We start from the raw sequence: 18,595 nt of genomic DNA on the forward strand, positions 1-18,595 counted from the left end.
CTACAATGCAGAAGACAGAGGTTCAGTCCCTGGGTCTGGAAGATCCCCTGGAGAAGGAAATGGCAACTCCCTTGGATCCAGTATTTTTGCCTGGGAAATCCCATGAACAGAGCAGCTTGATGGGGTATAGTCCATGGTGTTGCAACAGTTAGACACAAGTTAGTAACGAAACCACAACGACTATCACCATTGTGTGCCAGACCCTTTACTGTCACATTAGGTATACATGAGTTTTCTAAAAAGAGATAGAGCCCTCCTTTCAAAAAGTTTACAATCAATCTTAAAGAGGGAGGGGAGTATTTTTAGAATTACAAGTTACAGTAAATATTAAGAGCAAAATGACCAGGGTATACGCTGATATATGCAAAGTATAAAGATGTGTAAATTAAATACATTTTAGAATCTCAACTGCACCCCACCCTCTCTTTTTTAATATAAGCTTATGAAAGTCTGGTCTACTTTTTAAAACTCTGGGGAAAAAACCAACAAAGGTTAATTTAGGCCACTCTGAAATAGTTTTATTGTCTGAGACAACTGTTGGTGGCATATTATCACACCCATCCATTGTTTCTCTATCACTGTGTTTATTCCTCTTCTCATCCACCCACCCCCTTTTTTCCTATTTCATTTTTCTGTCTTTCTCACTCCTTATTTCCTCAGGACTTCAGTAACAGACTTACAGCTTAAATAGAACTGCTTAATTAATGGCTTTCAAAGCTAAAACATTTGTGATTCCTAACTTAAAATTCAGACTAAATGCAAGCCATGAAACAACAAAGCATCATACAAAATTTAGTTCAAATATTACAAAACAAAAAAGCAATATAATAGAGTTTATTTTGAGGCAGAGGGCTGGTTGCTCACACATTTAAGAACACAGTGCAGGGACTTCCCTGGTGGCCTGGGGGATGGGGCTCAATCCTTAGATTCCACACGACTCAACTAAGACCCCAGCACAGACAAATAAATAAATGAATACTAAAAAAAAAAGAAAAAAAAAAAAACACACAACAACCACCAGATACAAATGTTTTCTGAAACTTCAACACAACCATTCAACAATAGTGGGGTAGTTAAATCAACTATGGCATGTATAAGAAACAGACTACTATGCAGCTGCTATTAAAACAAACCAACCAACCAAAAAATTGCGAATGTTCTCCACTAACAGACTTCAAATTCCAGGAAACGTTAAATGAAAATGCAAAGGGAAAAATAGGTATGTAGTTTATGAACTGTCGTATCAGAAAGAGAAGAAAATCAGTATACCTATTTGTTTACATCTATATGACACAGAAACTGGAAGCAGGACTTCCCCGGCGGGCTAGTGGTTAAGAATTCGCCTGCCAATGCAGGAGACATGAGTTCGATTCCTGATCTAGGAAGACTCCACATGCTGTGGAGCAACTAAGCCTTTTCAACACAACGACTGAGTCCACCCACAAGCTGCAACTACTGAGACCAGGAGCAGCAGCTGCTGAAGCCCACACGCCTAGAAGCTGTGCTCTGCGACAAGAGACGCCACTGCAGTGAGACGTGTGCGTGCCGCATCGAAGGGCAGCCCCCACTCACCACAACCAGAGAAAGCCCTCACAGCAACAAAGACCCAGCACAGCCAAAAGCGAGTAAATAAATAGAAGTTTTTTTTTTTTAAAAGAAAAAATACACTGGAAGGATACATCTATTACTAATGAAAGTGGTTACTAATACAGAACTAAGGGTGGATGGGCTCATGGTATGCACAAGATTTAATTCAGAACCATGTATTAACTTGGAGAAGGCAATGACACCCCACTCCAGTACTCTTGCCTGGAAAATCCCGTGGACGGAGGAGCCTGGTGGGCTGCAGTCCATGGGGTCGCTAAGAGTCGGACACAACTGAGCAACTTCACTTTCACTTTTCACTTTCATGCATTGGAGAAGGAAATGGCAACCCACTCCAGTGTTCTTGCCTGGAGAATCCCAGAGACAGGGGAGCCTGGTGGGCTGCCGTCTGTGGGGTCGCACAGGGTCGGACACGACTGAAGCGACTTAGCAGCAGCAGCATGTATTAACTATTCAAAAAATAGAGAGTCTGAAATGTTTCAAAAACTTACAAAGTCTATCTAAAGATGATCCAAAATATCACTACGCATTTATAATTGCTCAGTTACATACAGCCTTTTAAATCTTGTGACACTGAGCCTATTCATTTAGTCATTTGTTTACAATTCTTTACTACTGAGGTAGTCCCAGAATTACCTTAAGATGGCAAACATATTGGTCAAAAGCAACTCAGCAGCACCTGGCTTCATTACCTGTTTATTGTTTTATGTTGAACAAGTCATTTAAACTCTTGCCCATTTTTCCTTCTAAAACAGAAATACTTGTTACCTATGATTTAGGGAGGGCGTCAAAATTAGAATGATTCCCAATGTACAGAAAACACTCTTTAAATGTTAACAGGTGTGGGACTTCCTGGTGGTCCTGTGGCTAAGACTCCCTCCTCCCAATGCAGAGAGCCCAAGTTCTATCTCTGTCAGGGAACTAGACCCCACATGCTGAAACTAAGAGCTTGCACCCCACAACCCACAACTAAGACTTGGTGCAGCCAAACAAATAAATTATTAAAAAAACAGGTGTTATTCTTAAACAGTTTTTTTAATGGACACATACTGCTTTCATCTATGTAATCAAACACCAGAGTGTTTCAAATGAATCCAACAAAAATTTGCAGCATACTCAAAATCCAGGAAGTTCTTATCAACAAGTAGTTTCAAAGTACTGGAAAGCAGAAAGTGAAAACAAAAAAAAAAAAAAGAAAAGAAAAGCACAACAATGTAAACATACACAGTGCAAGCCACTGTGAGTGATATACTGCTCGCTTAGCCTATCAGTAGAACCAATGACAATCTTATAGGGAAAGTGTTTAGAGAACCGGATTCTACCAAAATCCTTAACTGACTTTTATCATGCCGGTTCCCAGATCTGGCTGAGTATCAGAATCACCAGCTATACATTTTAAAAACACAGATTCCAACTCCAGACTACTGAATCACAATGACCAGCGAACAACTGTGAGAAGCTGTATCATGATTATTATAACTAGGTATTGGAAACACCACAGATCTTACTTACAATTAGAGACTACTATTTTATCTTCAGATAAAATAAATTTAATCATTGCCTTTGGTAGCTTCACTGGAAGGACAAGTGAAGGGAAGGGGATATTATAATTACTTGTTCCTTTAAATTATGTCATTAAAGCACCTTTTAAGATAAATAAGTGTTGTAAGTAATGACTACCACTTACTGAACAATTACTCATAAATGACTGGAAACAATGCCCAAGACCATTCCATCCCATGAATGTCAAGAGGAGATACAGACAATTCAATTTTCAAAAAGGCAAAAGCTCTAAACAGATACTTCACCAAAGGTGACACACAGATGGTACATTAGGTGCTTAACACCGTATGTCATTAGGGGAATTTCAAATTAAAACAAGGTATCACTACACACCTATTAGAATAGCTAAAATTCAAAATACTGACATCAAATGCTGACGAAAAATGGAGCAACAAAAACTGTTCCTCAGTGATGGCGGATATACAAAACAGGTACAGCCACTCTGGAACACTGGCAGTTTCTTAAAAAACTAAACATACTCTTACCATACACTGGAGCAATTAAGCTCCTTGCTATGTAGAGTAAATGTCGATGTGCAATTACTCATAATTGCCAAAACGTGGAAGCAACGAAGATGTCCTTCAATAAGGTGAGGAGACAATAATCTGTGGTACAAACGTACAATGAAATATTAATTCAGGACTAAAAAGATCAGGCCACAAAAAAAGTTAAGGAGGAACCTTAAATGCACACCACCAAGTCAAAGAAGTCCATGTGAAAAAACTACATACTGCATGATTCTGATTATGTGATCTTCTGGAAAAAGCAAAACTATGGAAGACGGTTAAAAAGAGCACTAGTTGTGATTTTCCTGGCAGTTCCGTGGTTGACGCTCCACACTTCTACTGCAGGGGGCACAGGTTCAATCCCTGGTTGGGGAACTGGGAGTTGCAAGTTCCAAGTATGGTTTGGATTGGTGCAACCAAAACCAAACAACAACACAACAACAAAACGAGCAGTATTTGTCACGCATTTGGGTTAGGGAGGAAGGAATAGGTGGCACATAGGGGATTTTTAGGGCAGTGAAAAATTATTGGTTACCATAAAAATGGATGCATGTGATTATGTATTTGTCAAATCCCAAAGAATACACAGGACAGAAAGTGAACCCTAATGTAAACTATGGACTTTAGTTGATAATGTTGGGTTCATCAATTTTAACATGTACCACACCAGTAGAGCTTCTAATGTTAGGGGAGGTTTTGATGGGCAAGGTGTTATATGGAAACTGTCAGGTCAGCTCAGTCGCTCAGTCGTGTCCGACTCTTTGCGACCCCATGAATGGCAGCACGCCAGGCCTCCCTGTCCATCACCAGCTCCTGGAGTTCACCCAAACTCATGTCCATCGAGTTGGTGATGCCATCCAGCCATCTCATCCTCTGTCGTCCCCTTCTCCTCCTTTCCATATGTGAAACCTGTACTTTCAGCTAGATTTTGTTATAAAGCCAAAATTGCCCTAAAAACTAAAGTCTAAACAAAAAGTCTAAACAACTAAAAAACAAAATTGATCTAAAAACTAAACTCTGAGAAAGAAAACACAACTTGCAAAAAAAAAAAAAAATTAAATGGCATTTTTTAAAAAATGCTTTTTTAATAAGAAAAATATATTTCAAAGTTGAAAAAAAGTAACAGAGGCCCTGGAATCCTCGTGCGTTGCTGGTGGGAAAGTAAAATGAGGCAGTCACACTGGAAAACATTTTGGCAGGTTCCTCAATGAAGTTAAACATGACCTAGCAATTCCATTCCTAGGTATATAATAGGAGGACTGAAAAACATACATTCACACAAAAACTTGTGCATATATGTTAGCAAAAAGTGTAACAGAAACATTCAAATATCCACCAGCTGACAGACAAAATGTCGTATACCCATACAATAGAATGTTATTCAGCCATAATGAGAAATACTGTAATCTGCTACACACAGTTGAACCTTGAAAACATTTCCTTAAGTGAAAGAATCTGTTCACAAGCTATATATTGTGATTCCTTTTATATACAATGTCCAGAATAGGCAAATCCTTGAGATATAAAAATCACTCTTATAGAGACAGAAATTAGTGATTGCCAACGGAAAGGGGGAATTGGGACTAATTGCTAACAGGGACTAACTGCTAAACTCGGTTCATTTCCACGTGATAAAAATGTTTTGAGATTACAGAGTGATGATGAGGACACAACACAGTCATACACTAAAAACCACAGAAATGTAGTCAATCTTCTGTATCCACAGGTTCTGCATCCATAGTAGATTCAACCAACTGTGCATGGAATATAGTCAGAAAAAAAAACTTCAGAAAGTTCCAAAAATCAAAGCTTAAATTTGCAACTGCAGGCAACTATTTACGTTGTATTTACAACTACTTACATTGTACTAGGTATTACAAGTAACGTAGAAGTAATTAAAAGTACAGGAAGAATATGCAAATACACTATTTTTATAAAGGACTTCAGAATCCAGAGATAGAGGGGTAAGGTGGGTGTGGGAGTCCTGGAACCAATTCACAGATACTGAGGGACAAGTGTGAATTATATCGCAATTTCGTTAAGAACTTAGGGTGGCCCTAATGGATGAATGTTCCCAAGTTACTTAACATCAAGAGCTAACATCAGGAAAGATGTTTTGTGCTTTTCTGACAGAAGACCTCATCACCACCTGTGAAGTATTCTCATCCTCCAACACCACCCCAAAGAAGAAAATAAGCCAGTTTGGATCAAGCCCCTATATCCAACTAACTAAATTACAGGGGAAAACAAACAGGACAATGGAATGTGTTAAACTGTATTAGGGAAGCATGCAGCAAAACAGGACTCTGGGAATCTTTACAGGACCAAAGACTGATTTCTTCAACAGAAAGTAGCAAGGAAAAGGAAGAAAGATGGAGGGGGTGGTTCCAATCACAATGTGTTATTTGGATCCGGATTCAAACAAATTGTTCAAAGATAAGTGTGAAAACTAGTATTCAAACAGCAGGTATTTGATAATATTAAGAAATTACTCATTTTTCTTAATAATTTGGTAATGCAACTACAATTCTCTTTTAAAATCTTTATCTTTTAGATATATACTGAAATATGCATGGATGAAATTGCATGTTTCTGGGACTTGCTTTGAAATAACTTGGGATAGGGTAGTGGACAGAAGTATAAGTAAAATAAGACTAGTCATGAGTTGTTACTGAGTGATGAGTGACAAGTTTATGGGTGGTTCTTTGTATTTATTTTTCACTGTGCTGGGTCTTCACTGCTTTGCTCTGGCTTTCTCTAGTGGTGAACGGGGGCACGTCTTCGTTGTAGAGCTTCTGGGCTTCTCATTGTGGTGGTTTCTCTTGTTCTAGAGCATGGGCTCTAGGAGCAAAGGCTTCAGCAGTTATAGTGCCACAGGCTCAACTGCTCTGCAGCACGGCTGAATCTTCCCAGACCAGGGATTGAACCCAGGTTCGCTGCATTGGTAGGCAGAGTCTTATCCACTGCACCACTAGGGAAGTCCTGATAACTATGTTATTTGTGTTTGTTTAAAACTCTCCATCATCTTTAAAAATTAAAGCAAGAGTACATGTAATACAATCATACTTACAATATGAAGGATGAACTCTTAAGAGAGGAGCATATATGGAGGAAAAGTGCTAGATTTCTCAAGAGAAATCATGCAGGAGGAACACTCTGAACTAAAACAATGGTAGTAAAGGAATTATAAGCATGGATTAAATCAGGGTTATTTCCTCACGTCAGTAGCTAGGCTTCAAAGATATTAAAAGCCAAAAAAAAAATTTTTTTTAACTAGAAAAAGCTCCAAAGCTTTGAGTCTATATGCAAAGGAGACTATTTCCAAAAAATTAACAATCACTAGATTAAAATACATGTATTAGGCTATTGAGACTATCTATATTAGAAAGTCCCTTGAATCACTATAGTAAAGTTCACATGTCCAGTGAAGATCTTTCCTGCTTCAGAACTTCTTCTAATGCTGTTGTTTTCCTCTGAAATACCTATAGTTAGGTACTCATACTTGAGATCTAAAAGTGTCCATATCCCCATAAAGGCTTCACAAAAATTAAATGGGTTATGGCTACATCATACTAAATGCTGGGCTGGATGACTCACAAGCTGGAATCAAGATTGCTGGGAGAAATATCAACAATCTCAGATATGCAGATGATATCACTTTAATGGCAGAAAGTGAAGAACTAGAGAATCTCTTGATGAAAGTGAAAGAGGAAAGTGAAAAAGTTGACTTAAAACTCAACGTTCAAAAAATGAAGACCATGGTATCTGGTCGTGTCATTTTATGGCAAATAGATGGGGGAAAAGTGCAAACAGTGACAAATTTCATATTACTGGGCTCCAAAATCAACGTGGACGGTGACTGCAGCGACAAAATTAAAAGACACTTGCTCCTTGGAAGAAAACCTATGACAAACCTAGACTGTGTATTAAAAAGCAGAGATCACTATGCCAACAAAGGTCCATATAGTGAAAGCTATGGTTTTCCCAGTAGTCATGTATGGATGTGAGAGCTGGACCATAAAGAAGGCTGAGCACTGAAGAATTAATGCTTTCCAACTGTGGTGCCAGAGAAAACTTGGGAATCCCTTGGACAGCAAGGAGATCAAACCAGTCAATCCTAAAGGAAATCAACCCTGAATATTCACTGTAAGCACTAATGCTGAAGCTCCGATACTTTGGCCACCTGATACAAACAGCTGACTCACTGGAAAAACCTGGATACTGGGAAAGACTGAGGGCAAGAGGAGAAGCGGGTAACAGAGGATGAAACGGCTGGATGGCATCACTGACTCAATGGACATGAGTTTGAGCAAACCTTGGGAGATAGTGAAGGACACGGAAGCCTGGCGTGCTGCAGTTCATGGGGTTGCAAAGAGTCGGACACAACTTAGTGACTGAACAACAAACAACAACCTATGTATTAACTTAAAATAATTCTTAGCATATAAAAACTGCTCAATAATTGCTTAGGGAAAGCTCACTATCTACAACGGTTTCCCATTCTATTTATTTTCTCAACATCCTGTTAATTTCTGATTTATCACATTTTATTATGTCTAGAGTACAATTTCCAACAGCAGCAAGTTCCTTGCTTCATACATCATTATATATCCAGTACACAGCACAAAGTAACACTCAAATATATTCAATGAATAGTCATACTGGAATCAATAAACCCAAAGACTCAACATTTTTAGAAGAACCTACTGATCTCTTTAGCATCTACCAATGGGAAGGATGATAACAAACATTAACAAAAACAGGGAATAAAGGAGAATGATCAAGTTAAGTGTGCCTTGGTGGGGGGGGAAGAGGGAGACATCTGAGATGAAATAAATAATGGATGTATTGACTCTGAAGCAGAAAATTTACACAGAAAGTTAGAAATATTTCTCAGATATCTTAAAGTCAAAGATACAGTAGTGCCTAACAACACGGCTTCCAGAGGCAGCCTGCCCAGGGTTAAATTCCAGCTCTGCTACTCTTAGATCACTTAACCTCTAGGCCCAATAGCCTAGCATCAAACTAAACAAAATAACAACAACAAGAGAAACCAACTGTGCCCAACTCATTGGGTTTTTAGGATTTAAGGACGAAATACTGAAGCACTGGAATAACACTTAGCAAAAACAAGCAAGCAAGCAAGCAAACAAACAAAAAACCCACTGTGTATTTCAGAATTTACAGTAAAAAGAACCAGAAACCCAGGTAACAATAACTGAAACCAAAGTAGAAGAAACATATGAAGAAAGATGGTAAGTAGATCAAAAGGAAAATAAGGGATTACAGAGTAGAGACCAAAGAAAAGGATTTTGAGGAAGAACTCTCAACAGCAGAATGTGCTGGTTAAGTATTTACGATCTGTAAGAAGGCAGCAAGATTTGGCAATTTGAAGGTCAACCACCGACAGAAAAAAGGGTCCTATTAAAGCTCAGTGGGGAGTAATGAGACAATAGAGCAAAAAGATTATACAGGATTAAAAAGTAAATGGAGAAAAGAGTTATGTATTAATGGTCCCCAGACTATTTGTTTCCAAGACTTAAAAAACAGGGAGACTATGACATAAGATTATGGACTCTTAATTCTACCAAATAATTTTTTTTTTTACTGTGTCACCATCATTTGAAATAGAAAAACTGCATAACAGCAAGACTTTATGAAGGCTGAAACTCTCAATAAAAGTAGTACTTTAATGAAAAACCTTTTTTATAATTTCATAGTAGATTCACAAAAATTTTGTAATAAAAAAGGAACAGGACTTGCAAATCATTATTCTAGACTATCCGAAGGAAACTCTGACAATAATAGGTTAGAAGAGAAACACTTACTGCCCCCAATTCAAAAGGAACAAATCAAGTTATGTCTGAGAGAAATATCTCCTATTAATTTAAGATCTTTAAATGGCAGTATCTGTCTAGTAATGACAAACCTGTATGCCAGAGTATGCAAACACAGACACCAAAGGTTTACATTTGCTGGAGAATTAGTAATGTTAGAATACAAACACCAGGACTATATTTTCTACCTATCACTTGTGTCATAACTAGACCTACCCATGTCATGGGGACTCAATAAAACTCTTTTGAAACAGACTGCAGTGGTGTGTATGTTGTTGTTTAGTTGCTAAGTCACGTGTGACTCTTTGTAACCCCGTGGACAGTTTCCCACTAGGCTCCTCTGTCCATGGGATTTCCCAGGCAAGAATACTGGAGTAAGTTGCTATTTCCTTCTCCAGATGATCTTCCCCACCCAGGGATTGAACCCACGTCTCTATAATAAATTCTAAGTCAGACTCTATTTCTACAAAATATACTAAGACAATAACAGCAGTTTCAAGAGTGGTGCGAAGACCAAAGGCTTTGGATTCAGATGAACCTAGGTTCAAATCTGAGTTGCAATACTCATAGCTGGCAAACAGTTACTTACATTGTTGAAGTGTGTCTCCTTATCTGTAAAACAGGAATGATACTGACCTCATCAGTTTAAAATACTGATGAAAGGGCAGTTTCATTCTATATAATGCGAACTGGCTAAATCCTAAAAACAGTCCTTTTTTTTCAAGTCCTAGGCCAATTCAATCCAAATCTCTGGAAAATGAAACAGAGGCCTGCATATTAGGGGGGTTGGGGCGGGAGGGATTTCCAGTGATTGTCAGTAGCACTCTCACTTAGAAATCACTGTCCTGGAGCCTTACTAACATAACAGAGTTTTTACCTGAGTCCCAGGTAAGGAACCCTCACAAAAATAAGAGTTTTAAGATATTCTTTGGTTTAGCTCCAATCTTCTAAGAAGGAGCTTTATCCAAAATTCCTTTTACAGAAAAGAGAACCATATTGCGAAGTTTTGGTTTAAAAACCTTTCCAAAGCCAGGAAAAATAAAATCCACGTTGAAATTTTACATCAAAAGGAGGTATACATTAGCTACTTTGTAGTCATTACTGAATAGTTTTAGTACTAAACACTTTAAGTAATGCATAGATGAACAGTATACTCAAGGCTGTATACCAAATGATATGCAAGTTATCTTACATCTATGTTATCTTTCTTAAATTAAGTCTAAGTTTACAGTTTAAATCTATTCATGCTTCACGTAAACTCTCCCAATACATTTTCCATACATTTTAAAATGGACATCTCACAAGCATTCTTACTAAAGACTTTGGACATGTAAAACAAATTCAATATTCTAAATTAACTAAGTAGCCCAATAAAACATTATAGAGAAATATATAGAAGAAAAACACACAATCAGGAACATTTTGTTCCAAAAGAATCAGTGTGAAATAATATAAATTCCTAGAGGGAAAAAAAATCAAGACTCTAGACAAACACCGTATAACTTCTTCAAAGTAAGTAAACAAAAAGTTTAAAATGGCTATATCCGAACTAACGTGCCAACAGTAGATAGACTGAAAGCAAGCAAGCAAAACGAATTTTCCTTAAGAGACTTCTGTCAAGAGGAGAATTAGAAGGCAAACCAAAAGCTAAGGTAAACAATGTAGACCTCAAGTTGCACAGATTTTTTACTAATTCAGACACAAGTAAGACATTTTGTGAAGCTTACCAATGACTAATGTATTCACTAACTTAGAAAGTGTTTAAAGCTTTTCCACAACAGTACAAAGGTTATAAACGCTGTATTAGGGACTGGTGAAGTATTATTTAGTGAGCCTAGGCTTCAATGCATTTGTAAATGCAGTTTTCAGAAATAAATGCCTTTTGCACATGGTGTAATAGAAACTTGTTCATCAACAGAATTCTGTTTGTCCCAGATATTTTAAAGCAGAGCACACACAAAAGAAACAACACTTTTGATATGTTGTATTTTTAAAAGCCCAATAGTGTATCAAAGCACTAAAACGCTGAATTGCCAACTTGATAAAGTGAATTCACTTTTTGATAGAGTGTCAAAATATATGTTTTACTTTTTAAAAGTTTTGACTTTCCCCACTTTGTAGACAAAAAGTCGACTGGTTCAATATCAAACTGAAGATGTATGTATTTGTTTGAGGACAACCCTTTTAAGCTAATCCAATCTTCTTTCAACGCTCCATTTCCCTAATCATTCACCCCAGACATATATGACATGTATATCAGTGAACAATACCACATACACTCTAAATATACAGCAGTCTGAAGAACAGGTGCAGCACTATTTAGATGCATGCTTTTTTCCTTCTAAGCCTAAATTTGCCTTGGAAAGTGATTTTAAAATAAACACAAACATCCGAAAGAGTTGAACAATCCTGTTAAAAAGATGTAGCTCTTCTGAAATCCAAGACATAAGCCCTTGAACTACCAACATCTTCCAGAAGTTAGGTGAACCAATATCTCCAAAGTTTCACCTTAAGACTCAGTCCGGCTCAATTATGAAGGCTCCTAAGGATATTTAACTCTGCTGCCCCTGTGCGAGCTGGTAACATGAAACAAATACGTTTTACTCCAAGCTAACATTAAATCTTTTCTCAATCGTTTCCTGAGGACGGCACAGATAGTCTGGTTTGGCTTTTTGTGTGTAAAGATGGGAATGGAGGAGAGGAAGGCCTGGTGAAGGGTACTCTAAAAGAAAAAGTCGGTACAGAGCAGCGTTGATGAGTCAGTCACTAAGGACGAACTCAAAGGGAATCGAAGTGAATAAGGCAGCATCCCAGGTAAAAAGGTACTTAAAAGTTGGCGGTAGGAAATGAAAACTTCACAGGTCAGCCGCAAGCCATTGTGCGCGGCAGCAGCCCTGGAAAGAAGCGTGGCTGTCAAAGAGTAAGGGCTCCCAACTCCGGGGGAGGGGGGCAGTCACGCCAAATCGGAAACAGGGGGGTGATCCGGGAAAAGGTGGTAAAATCCCCAACCCAGTCCCTCTCCTCGGGTTCTCCATCTTAAGAGGCACAAACAGGAGCCAGCGCAGTGCCCGACAGCCCCACGCCGGATTCTCCCACAGAGAGGAACTCGGCCCCAAACCCCGGAGGCCCGCGCAGAACGCCTCCGGAGGAGCCCCCGCAGACGCCATACTAAAAGCCAAAATGGCTGCCCCGAGGAAGCCCGCACCGCGCAGCCAGTGAGGTCTGGGTAACAAGCTTCTGCGGGAAAGGGGGAGGGGGGTTCTAGAAGAGCCGTCTCCAGGACTATCGCCCCCCCGAGCTGCACAGGTAGGTTCCTCTCGGTCTCCCAAGGCCTCGAGTTCCGAATGAGGGGAGTCCCGGCCCCACCCCCCCCCACCCCCGGCCGGGAACCCAGCCGCCGCAGCCGTCCCGCATACCGACCCCAGCGAGGTACCTGTAGTTCGGCCCGCTCCACCTCCCAGTGCGCCCGCTCCATCTCGAACCGAGCCCACTCGTGCTGGATGTAGTGCAGGATCCCTGGGATAGTGTACTGCTGCGGCCGGGACAGCTCGGGGCCTGCCGCGGGACCCGCTCCCTCGGCGGCCGGAGGACCCCCGCCGCCCGCCGCTCCATTCCCCCCTGGCGAAAGGCTCATGTTCCCCCCGGGTCCTTGCTGCTGCCGTGGAGGGGACGCCATCGCCGGGCCGCCACCACCGCCTCCGGCGAGCTCGTCCATTGTGTGGGGCCCCGGCCGGGGCGCAGGGCGAGACGCCGACGGCTGGGGGAAGGGCCGGAGAGGGTGGCCCCGCGCTAGCGGCGGGGCGGAGGCCGGCAGAGAGAGGGGCAGGGAGGGGGTCGTTGCTGTATGCCTGCCGTGGGTCAGAGCAGGGAGCTGCCGGCCGCCGCCATTACAGTCCCTCCTCCATCTGCCCGTCTCACTCACTCACTTTAGGGGAAGGGGGGGGCCGCGGCGGGAGTGGGAAGCGGGGGCAGGGTTGGGAAGGGGATAGACGTAGGGCCGCCGCTCCCGCGCAGCATGCTGGGTAGAGAACGCCGATGCCGCCGCTCGCCTACTAGCCAAATAGAGTCCGGCCTCACCCTACGCAGGCGTACTGAGGACGCAGTCGGCCTGCCGTTAGAGGCGGAGGAAGAGCTCGGCCCCGCCCCTAGGCCAGCCCCCAGGCTCGCTGGAGGTGTCTGGTGGCTGGGACCGGATTGTGGGTCACCGTCTCCGACATTTGGGAGGGAGTCGCTTTCTGCCTTTTCAGGAGTGGGTTTCCCTCGCTCAGCCAATCCACTCAGCGCCGTTTCCCACTCAAGAGTCTCATCGGCGCTCCTGCCTTCAGAGTCGGGTTTTAAACTGAGTGGTCCCTCTGGCCGGCCGCAGCCGGTCCGGATTCCTGACGTTTCTTTTGCATTCCTTGCGTGTTTCTGGCAGTCCCAGAGGATCGGGCCTCTTTCTCTGCTTGTCACCCGCTCTTTCTCTGGTTTCCTAGCACCAGTCAGTTCCCGGGGCTTTGGGGACGTTCTCTTTTGACAAATAGCCCAGATCCTCCAGGAAGTGAAGACTGATACCCTGTCTCCGGGCTCTGGTTCCAAAGTCTGTGCTCCCCCCAGTCGCAAGTTGCAACCTGTACCACTTTGCCTCACTGTTTTCCAATTCTGGGGTGGGCTGTGTTTGGGGCGTTTGAGAGAGGAGCAGGAGCGATTGTTTTCATTTTTCTCTTGGGAGAAGGGAAGGTGAAAAACTTTAGATCTTGATAGTGGGTAGAGGGAGAAAGAAAACTTAAAGGAGGCTGATTGACGTTTTAGAAGTGAATGGGGCTCACAAATATTGTCATTCAGAGCAGAATCTTTTTATTTATTTATTTCAATTGGAGGCTAATTACTTTACAGTCTTGTGGTGGTTTTGCCATACATTGACATGAATCAGCCATGGGTGTACATGTGTTCCCCATCCTGAGCCCCCCTCCCACCTCCCTCCCCATCCCATCCCTCTGGGTCATCCCAGTGCTCCAGCCCGAAGCACCCTGTCTCATGCATCGAACCTGGACTGGTGATCTGTTTCACATATGATAATATACATGTTTCAATGCTATTCTCTCAAATCATCCCACCCCCACCTTCTCCCACAGAGTCCAAAAGACTGTTCTGTATATCTATCTGTGTCTCTTTTGCTGTCTCGCATATAGGGTTGTCATTGCTATCTTTCTAAATTCCATATATATGCGTTAGTATACTGTATTGGTGTTTTTCTTTCTGGCTTACTTCACTCTGTATAATAGGCTTCAGTTTCATCCACCTCATTAGAACTGGTTCAAATGTATTATTTTTAATGGCTGAGTAATATTGCATTGTCTATATGTACCACGGCTTTCTTATCCATTCGTCTGCTGATGGACATCTAGGTTGCTTCCATGTACTGGGTATTATAAACAGTTCATAGCAGAATCTTTTGATGGAAATAGAAAATAAGAGCATTGTGACGACAAAATCCTAGATGAGTGGCTAAAAATGTTTTTCTTGGTTGTTTGCGTGAATATAATATACACATAAAAGACAAGGTTAATTTTTTAAGTACAATAGTACATGTTTTGTGTGCTTAGGTTGCCAGAAAACATTCCTAATGAACTAGTAAGCTTCTAAAAGTTAATGTAGCTAATAATAATTTGGTTAAAAAATAGGACAAAAATATTTAACAACCTAAGAGAAAAGATTCATTCATTACAGCTGTGCCAGGAAATCGCATATAAAATTCACTGCATTAATTTTTTTCTTTCTCTACTACCAATAAAGATTTCACAACCATTTAGAGTGTAATTTCAGAGAAATAAAGTGATACGTCTTGTTTTGTCATGTCTGCTTTACTGCTATTATTGTTTAATGGAAAGCAGATTGGACTTCTTACCCTTGCTGCCATATTTTATTTATATATGAAATAAGGTCTGAGATCACAGCATTAAGAACTATCTCTCCATTTTATAGAGAGACAGCCGGCTATTCAATCTAACATACAACCTGCTTATTCAATCTTGTTCTTTTTCAAGGGACCTCATAGCAGGTTAAAAGTTTACAAACACTATACTGCTTCAACACCTAGTATACACTAAAAGGAATTTGTGAGAAGATGTGGCTGACCTCGCTTACATTGGCATCAAAAGAAGAGGAATATACCCACTAACATTTCCTGATTGTACATCAAGCTCAAATAAAGACTGGGTTTATGTTTTTCCTCCTCACCCACCTTCAAAACAACAAACTTTCTTCTATTACCCATCATGTTAAATGGCACTGCATTCAAACCTGAGGCCTGGCAGTCATTCATTCTAGTACCTTCCAGTCCCTTTCTCAGTATTATCTTTTATCTATCCCATTATCTTCATACATGTCTTAGTTTAAACCCTTCCACCTCTACTCTACCCACTTTCTACCACCACTGATGTCTGAGTGATCTTCAAAAGGTAGGTCTGATCCTGTCATTCCCTGGTTACACTGTATTAATGATGACCAGATTTAGAATAAAGCCCAAATTTTAGCATAGCATATAAAAGTCCATCTTATTGCCTAATCTACCATCACATCATCATGATACCCCATTCTTCTCTCCAGCTAAACTGCACCATTTTGAGTTTAGAAAGTAAATTATGCTGTTTCATTTCCAAGAATTTAATACATGCTATACCCAACTGGCTTTCCTTCCCATCTTCCTTCAAAACTTAAATATTTCCTCCTCCAAGAAGCTTATTATTTATAGAGACCTGATCTTAGTAATAGTATCCCATGCTGAACTCCTAATACTCACTACATTTATTTATTTGTTTTATTTTTAAAAATTAATTTATTTTAATTGGAAGCTAATTACTTTACAATATTGTGGTGATTTTTGCTATACATTGACATGAATCATCCATGGGTGTACATATGTCCCCCATCCTGAACATCCCTCCCATCTCCCTCCTCATCCCATTCCTCTGGGTTGTCCCAGTGCCCTGGCTTTGAGTGCCCTGTTTCATGCATGGAACTTGGACTGGTCATCTGTTTTACATATGATAACATACATGTTTCAATGCAATTCTCTCAAATCAGCCCACCCTCGCCTCTCCCTCAGAGTCCAAAAGTCTGTTCTTTGTATCTGTGTCTCTTTTGCATATAGGGTCGTCATTACCATCTTTCTAAATTCCATATATATATGCATTAGTATACTGTATTGATGTTTTTCTTTTTTGCTTACTTCTCTGTGTAGAATAGGCTCCGGTTTCATCCACCTGATTATAACTGATTCAAATGCATTCTTTTAAATAACTGAGTATTGTGTATATGTACCACAGCTTTCTTATCCATTCATCTGCTGATGGACATCTAAGTTGCTTCCATGTCCTAGCTATTGTGAACAGTGCTTTGATGAACCTTGGGGTACATGTGTCTCTTTCAATTCTGGTTTCCACAATGTATATGCCCAGCAGTGGGATTGCTGGGTCATATGGCAGTTCTATTTCCAGTTTTTTAAGGAATCTCCACACTGTTCTCCATAGCAGCTGTACTAGTTTGCATTCCCACCAACAGTGTAAGAGGGTTCCCTTTTCTCCACACCCTCTCCAGCATTTATTTTTTGTAGACTTTTTGATAGCAGCCATTCTGACTGGCATGAGATGGTACCTCACTGTGGTTTTGATTTGCATTTCTCTGATAATGAGTGATGTTGAGCATCTTTTCATGTGTCAGCTATCTGTATGTCTTCTTTGGAGAAATGTCTGTTTAGTTCCTTGACCCATATTTTGATTAGGTCGTTTATTTTTCTAATATTGAGTTGCATGAGCTGCTTGTATATTTTTGAGATTAATTCTTTGTCCGTTGCTTCTTTTGTTGTTATTTTCTCCCACTCTGAAGGCTGTCTTTTCACCTTGCTTATGATTTCCTTTGTAGTGCAAAAGTTTTTAAGTTTAACTAGGTCCCATTTGTTTATTTTTGCTTTTATTTCCATTACTCTGGGAGATGGGTCATAGAGGATCTTGCTGTGATTTATGTCACAGAGTGTTTTGCCTATGTTTTCCTCTAGGAGTTTTATAGTTTCTGGTCTTGCATTTAAATTGTGAATCCATTTTGAGTTTATTTTTGCACATGGTGTTAGAAAGTGTTCTAGTTTTATTATTTTATAGATGGTTGACCAGTTTTCCCAGCACCACTTGTTAAACGGATTGTCTTTTCTCCATTTTATATTATTGCCTCTTTTGTCAAAGATAAGGTGTCCATAGGTGCGTGGATTTATCTCTGAGCTTTCTAGTTTGTTCCACTGATCTATATTTCTGTTTTTGTGCCAGTACCATACTGTCTTGATGACTGTAGCTTTGTAGTATAGTCTGAAATCAGGCAGGTTGAGTTCTATTCTTCTTTCTCAAGATTACTTTGGCTATTTGAGGTTTTTTGTATTTCTATACAAATTGTGAAGGTATTTGTTCTAGTTTTGTGAAAAATACCATTGGTAGCTTGATAGGGATTGCATTAAATCTATAGATTGCTTTGGGTAGTATACTCATTTTTACTATATTGATTCTTCCATTCATGAACATGGTACATTTCTCCATGTATTTGTGTCCTCTTTGATTTCTTTCATCAGTGTTTTATAGTTTTCTAAATATAGGTCTTTTGTTTCTTTAGGTAGATTTATTTCTAAGTACCGGAGAAGGCAATGGCACCCCACTCCAGTACTCTTGCCTGGAAAATCCCATGGATGGAGGAGCCTGGTGGGCTGCAGTTCATGGGGTCACTGAGAGTTGGACATGACTCAGTGACTTCACTTTCACTTTTCACTTTCATGCATTGGAGAAGGAAATGGCAACCCACTCCAGTGTTCTTGCCTGGAGAATCCCAGGGATGGTGGAGCCTGGTGGGCTTCCGTCTATGGGGTCACACAGAGTCGGACACAACCGAACCGACTTAGCAGCAGCAGCAGCAGCAGCAGCATTCCTAAGTATTTTATTATTTTCATCGCAATGGTGAATGGGATTGTTTCCTTAATTTCTGTTTTCCCATTGTTAGTGTATAGGAATGCAAGGAATTTCTGTATTAATTTTATATCCTGCAGCATTACCATATTCATTGACTATC

General features: G+C 40.4%; 2 protein-coding genes across 3 annotated transcripts in view; one reads left to right on the forward strand and one right to left on the reverse strand.

Moving 5' to 3' along the window:
* Positions 1–13,436, reverse strand: part of STRN3 (striatin 3) — a 104,947-nt gene extending 91,511 nt beyond the window's left edge. For both annotated transcript variants that reach the window (XM_052659487.1, XM_052659488.1), the window contains exon 1: positions 12,945–13,436. In XM_052659487.1, coding sequence (XP_052515447.1) covers positions 12,945–13,226 — 282 coding nt within the window. In that variant the 5' untranslated portion in view covers positions 13,227–13,436. The remainder of the gene's footprint in view (positions 1–12,944) is intronic.
* The window catches only part of AP4S1 (adaptor related protein complex 4 subunit sigma 1), a 45,253-nt gene continuing 39,019 nt past the window's right edge, over positions 12,362–18,595 (forward strand). The window contains exons 1-2 of the mRNA XM_052659489.1: positions 12,362–12,431; positions 12,553–12,817. The gene's annotated coding sequence lies outside the window, so the exon portion shown is untranslated. The remainder of the gene's footprint in view (positions 12,432–12,552; positions 12,818–18,595) is intronic.

This window comes from Budorcas taxicolor, chromosome 21, assembly GCF_023091745.1.
Source record: "Budorcas taxicolor isolate Tak-1 chromosome 21, Takin1.1, whole genome shotgun sequence".
NCBI classification, from domain to species: domain Eukaryota; kingdom Metazoa; phylum Chordata; class Mammalia; order Artiodactyla; family Bovidae; genus Budorcas; species Budorcas taxicolor.